General features: G+C 37.1%; 1 protein-coding gene across 1 annotated transcript; it reads left to right on the top strand.

Annotated features, from left to right (window-relative positions):
* On the top strand, positions 2,072 to 4,637 carry LOC104710541. The gene is made up of 5 exons (XM_010427163.1): positions 2,072 to 2,359; positions 2,442 to 3,067; positions 3,149 to 3,436; positions 3,518 to 3,623; positions 3,978 to 4,637. Exons 1-5 carry the CDS (start codon positions 2,072 to 2,074, stop codon positions 4,635 to 4,637), a joined length of 1,968 nt encoding a protein of 655 aa, XP_010425465.1.

Genomic DNA, 5,793 nt, shown 5'->3' with positions numbered 1-5,793 from the left:
GCTTCTAAAGATATTTGGTTTCGGATACGAAAATATTCTTGCTTGCAAGAATGATTGCATACTATATAGGAAGGAGTTTAAGAAGTTAGACAACTTTCCAAGATGCAAAGTTTCAAGATGAGAGAAGGATAAGCACAATAATGAGATGAAGGTTGGGATTCCAGCAAAGGTCCTTAGATATTTTCCAATCAAGGACAAATTTAGGAGGATGTTTAGATCAAAAAAGATGGCTGAAGATTTGCGGTGGCACTATACCAATGGCATTGAAGATGGTACGATGCGACACCCCGTTGATTCTATATCATGGGCACAAGTGAATGCTACATGGCCAAACTTTGCTGCTGAACCAAGGAATCTTCGACTTGGAATTTCTACAGATGGGATGAACCCTTTCTCCATGCAAAACACCAATCACAGCACATGTGTATGAAGGCTGAAAATATAATGTTGACTTTGTTGATCCCTGGTCCAACAGCTCATGGGAATAACATAGATGTTTACTTGGCACCACTGATAGATGATTTAAAAGATTTGTGGGCTGAGGGTATTGAAGTCTACGACTCATTTGCGAAAGAGAATTTCACACTTAGAGCCATGCTGCTTTGGAGTATCAGTGACTATCCAGCCTTAGGAACATTGTCTGGATGTAAAGTGAAGGGGAAACAAGCCTGCAATGTATGTGGAAAAGATACACCTTCCAGATGGCTTAAGTTTAGCCGTAAGTTTGTCTATATGGGGAATAGAAAGAGACTACCGCCTGGCCATCGTTACAGATATAAAAAAGCTTGGTTTGACAACACTGTTGAGGAAGGGAATGCTAAAAGGATACAAACTGGCGCTGAAATATATGAGACACTACAAGCTTTTAGGAATGATTTTGGAAAACCTCTAGACAAGGAAATTAAAAGAAAAAGAACTGAGTTGGAAGATGATGAGGTGGATCAAGAAGAGTGTGGAGAATCAAATGATCTATGGCGGTCGAAGAAGAAATCAATATTCTTTGAACTACATTACAGGAAGGTAAAGTAAAGTAATTGAACTATATTCTCTTATTGTTGAATCTGAATAAGCTAGCCTAACAGTTTATTCCTTCATGTGCTAGGATTTGCCTGTTCGTCATAATATTGATGTTATGCACGTAGAAAAAAATGTGTCGGATGTTATANATGGGAATAACATAGATGTTTACTTGGCACCACTGATAGATGATTTAAAAGATTTGTGGGCTGAGGGTATTGAAGTCTACGACTCATTTGCGAAAGAGAATTTCACACTTAGAGCCATGCTGCTTTGGAGTATCAGTGACTATCCAGCCTTAGGAACATTGTCTGGATGTAAAGTGAAGGGGAAACAAGCCTGCAATGTATGTGGAAAATATACACCTTCCAGATGGCTAAAATTTAGCCGTAAGTTTGTCTATATGGGGAATAGAAAAAGACTACCGCCTGGCCATCGTTACAGATATAAAAAAGCTTGGTTTGACAACATTGTTGAGGAAGAGAATGCTAAAAGAATACAAACTGGCGCTGAAATATATGAGACACTACAAGCTTTTAGGAATGATTTTGGAAAACCTCTAGACAAGGAAATTAAAAGAAAAAGAACTGAGTTGGAAGATGATGAGGTGGATCAAGAAGAGTGTGAAGAATCAAATGATCTATGGCGGTGGAAGAAGATATCAATATTCTTTGAACTACATTACTGGAAGGTAAAGTAAAGTAATTGAACTATATCCTCTTATTGTTGGATATGAATAAGCTAGCCTAACAGTTTATTCCTTCATGTGTTAGGATTTGCTTGTTCGTCATAATATTGATGTTATGCACGTAGAAAAAAATGTGTCGGATGTTATATTGTCTATCTTGATGCAAAGTGCTAAGTCAAAAGATGGTTTGGAAGCAAGAAAAGACTTAGAGGATATTGGAATCAGAAATCACTTGCACACAGAAGTCAGGGGAAAGAAAACATACTTACTTCCAGCAGCCTACTGGTTATCCAAGAAAGAAAAGACCATTTTCTGCCAAANTATACACCTTCCAGATGGCTAAAATTTAGCCGTAAGTTTGTCTATATGGGGAATAGAAAAAGACTACCGCCTGGCCATCGTTACAGATATAAAAAAGCTTGGTTTGACAACATTGTTGAGGAAGAGAATGCTAAAAGAATACAAACTGGCGCTGAAATATATGAGACACTACAAGCTTTTAGGAATGATTTTGGAAAACCTCTAGACAAGGAAATTAAAAGAAAAAGAACTGAGTTGGAAGATGATGAGGTGGATCAAGAAGAGTGTGAAGAATCAAATGATCTATGGCGGTGGAAGAAGATATCAATATTCTTTGAACTACATTACTGGAAGGTAAAGTAAAGTAATTGAACTATATCCTCTTATTGTTGGATATGAATAAGCTAGCCTAACAGTTTATTCCTTCATGTGTTAGGATTTGCTTGTTCGTCATAATATTGATGTTATGCACGTAGAAAAAAATGTGTCGGATGTTATATTGTCTATCTTGATGCAAAGTGCTAAGTCAAAAGATGGTTTGGAAGCAAGAAAAGACTTAGAGGATATTGGAATCAGAAATCACTTGCACACAGAAGTCAGGGGAAAGAAAACATACTTACTTCCAGCAGCCTACTGGTTATCCAAGAAAGAAAAGACCATTTTCTGCCAAAGGTTATCTAAGTTTAGAGGTCCTGATGGTTATTGTGGTAATATTGCGAATAGTGTTTCAGTTAACCCTCCAAATATAGGTAGTTTAAAGCCACATGATCATCATGTCCTAATACAGAACTTGTTACCGGCTGCATTAAGAGGGTTGTTACATAAGGGTCCTAGGATTTCCATCAATAGATTATGCAGTTACTTCAACAGGTTGTGTCAACGCATCATCGACCCGGAGAAACTAATGGCAATGGAGATAGAGTTTGTGGAAACAATGTGTCAACTGGAGCGCTTCTTCCCTCCATCCCTTTTTGATATCATGTTCCACCTTCCAATTTATATACCAAAAGAGGCACGTTTGGGAGGACCGATACACTTCCGCTGGATGTATCCCTTCGAAAGGTTTGATGTACTCATTTGCTTCAATATATGTATTTCCTGCAATTATGTTCAACTAATATTCATTTCTTGACTGAGTTATAGGTACATGAAAACACTTAAGGCTTTTGTTAATAATCATGCAAGGCCAGAAGCATGCATGGCTGAGGGGTATTTAGCTGGAGAATGCGTTGCATTTTGTTTAGAGTTCCTTAAAGATTCAGTACCAGTTCAAGAAACAGTTAACCGCAATGAAGATATTGAGGTTGATAGAGGCGTGGTTGAAGGTCGACCTCTGCAGAAGGGTATAGAAGTTACCCTATCAGATAAAGATAGAGACACTGCACATCGCTATGTGCTAATGAACATGGCATCTTTGGATCCTTATATTGAGTAAGAGGTAACCCTTTATGTTTCATCTTCTAATTATTATTATAATTTCATTCTCAAAACTGTTGTTTAATGTAAAATCAGGATGCATTTGGAAGAATTACAAGCTAATGATGTTCGATGTGCTAAAAATGAAACTTTGTTATGGAAAAACCATACTGAGCAGTTTGCACAATGGCTTAAAATAAAGGTTTCCAGATGCAACTTGTCTTCTTGATTATTTGTTATACAGCTTGTTAAATTGACTGATTAGCTTGTTAGCTTCATGATAATGTTTTGCTTGATGACTGGTTAGCTTATCTTGTAGCTTGATGGCTGGTCTTCTTGGACCAGTTTGTTAGCTTATCTTGTAGCTTGATGAATTGTTTCTTGGGACAGATTGATAGCTTCATGATCATGTTTTGATTAATGACTGGTTAGCTTATCTTGTAGCTTGATGAATTGTTTCTTGGGACAGATTGATAGCTTCATGATCATGTTTTGCTAAGTGACTGGTTAGCTTAGGTTGCATCTTGATGACTGGTATTCGTGATTATCATTACAGTACTTCAGCTTGATGATCAAGCATGGAATTTTACTGTGGCGGATTCATTCAGACTCAACAAATAGTCATTCTAAGGAGATAAGGTGGTTGGCATTTGGACCAAGAAATGTTGCTTTAGCACATAAAGGATTTATCGTTAATGGGCAACAGTTTCACACAGATGCAGTTAAGCGGAAGACACAAAACAGTGGAGTAACTTATGAAGCATTTAGCATGTGTAGATCAAGTGCTCGAGATATGAGACAAGTCGATGATATGCTTACATATTTTGGAGTGATAAAGGAGATTTTACTTATGGACTATCACATGTTCAAAGTGCCGCTGTTTAGATGCAATTGGGCCAACACAGGGAATGGTGTGAAGGAGGAAGATGGTTTCACTCTTGTCAACCTTCATATGAACCAACCAGCCTATTTGAAAGATCCATTCATTCTATCTTCTCAAGCAAAACAGGTTTTCTATTCTAGGGAAGATGATAATTCAAATTGGTATGTTGTTATGAGAGCACCACCTAGAGGCTATCATGAGTTGGAAACAGAAGAGGATTTAGGTGTTGCACCTTTGCCTGTCCAAGAAGTCGATGATTTGGATGATGAAGCTTGTGATGATGATAGTGTTTATGTTAGGGATGATTGTGAAGGCTTGTTAGTGGTAGATTGATAGGTGTTTGTGGTTTTTGTAAACAATGAAATTTGTTATGGTTATCTAAACATTTAAATATATTTATATATTTTGTATTAATTAAATTGGTTTTTTTTAAAAAAATATTCGAAATTAATTATTTATTTTAAATAATAAATAATTCGTAATTCATTTTAATAAATAAATTTTGAATAATTTCAAAACAAACTAATAACACAAAATATTTGCTATCTTTGCTATAGGTAAAATCCAATTAATGAATTTTAATAACATTTGTATCACGTTATTATAAATATTAACAATTGCACAGTATACAACATTATCGTGGTATATTTAACTATAGCAAACCGGCTATCCACTATTAAAGTGTCAGACCTACTATAACGGGCAATCTTAGAGCGTTTTAGGAAACGCTATAATTGTAAACTCATAGCGTTTAACGTGCTGCTATTAATACCCTTATTTCCTGTAGTGTAAGCCCCCATCTCTTTTTGTCTTTGTCATTTTATCCCATGCAATCCAAGACATTTTCCTTTTTTCCGCAGAAAAATCCAACCAGAATCGAGTGAGGGCTGATTGGATTCTTTTGCATAAAGAGACAGGTAGTTTGAAGCACGACATGGTATAAGTTGGCATTGCCGAGAGAACATACTTCAGCATAGTTGTCTTCCCCGCCACAAATAAGCGTTTTGACGACCAACTTACTGCCTTTTGACGTATTCTGTCTATTATGAAATTAAACAGATCTTTCTTTTTCCTGCCAAACATTTTAGGGAGCCCTAAATACTTCCCAAGACCACCAGCTCTCTGAATTCCTAAGGTCTGTTGAGCCAGATCCTTCGCAGCTTCAGGAGTCTTTGACGAAATGTTAATGCAGATTTGTCTTTATTGATCATCTGACCTGATGCCGGTCCATCAGAAGTTTACAGCTCTTGACATCGAATCTGCAGAAGAACATGGTATCTTCGGCAAAAAGGAAATGGTTTATCCGGGGGCAACAAAGAGCAACTCGAACCCCAGGTAGCTTATTCTCTTGCTGTGCTTTTAAACAGAGGCCTGATAAGACCTCACCACACAGGATGAACAGATACATGGATAGCGAGTCCCCTTGTCTGATTCCTCTCTAGGGAATAACTAAACCTTGGGCAGAGACGTTTAGCAAGTAGGAATAGGA

Source organism: Camelina sativa, chromosome 1, assembly GCF_000633955.1.
Source record: "Camelina sativa cultivar DH55 chromosome 1, Cs, whole genome shotgun sequence".
NCBI lineage: Eukaryota > Viridiplantae > Streptophyta > Magnoliopsida > Brassicales > Brassicaceae > Camelina > Camelina sativa.
The sequence above is the reverse complement of the archived record's forward strand: the minus strand, read 5'-3'. Positions and strand labels throughout refer to the sequence as shown.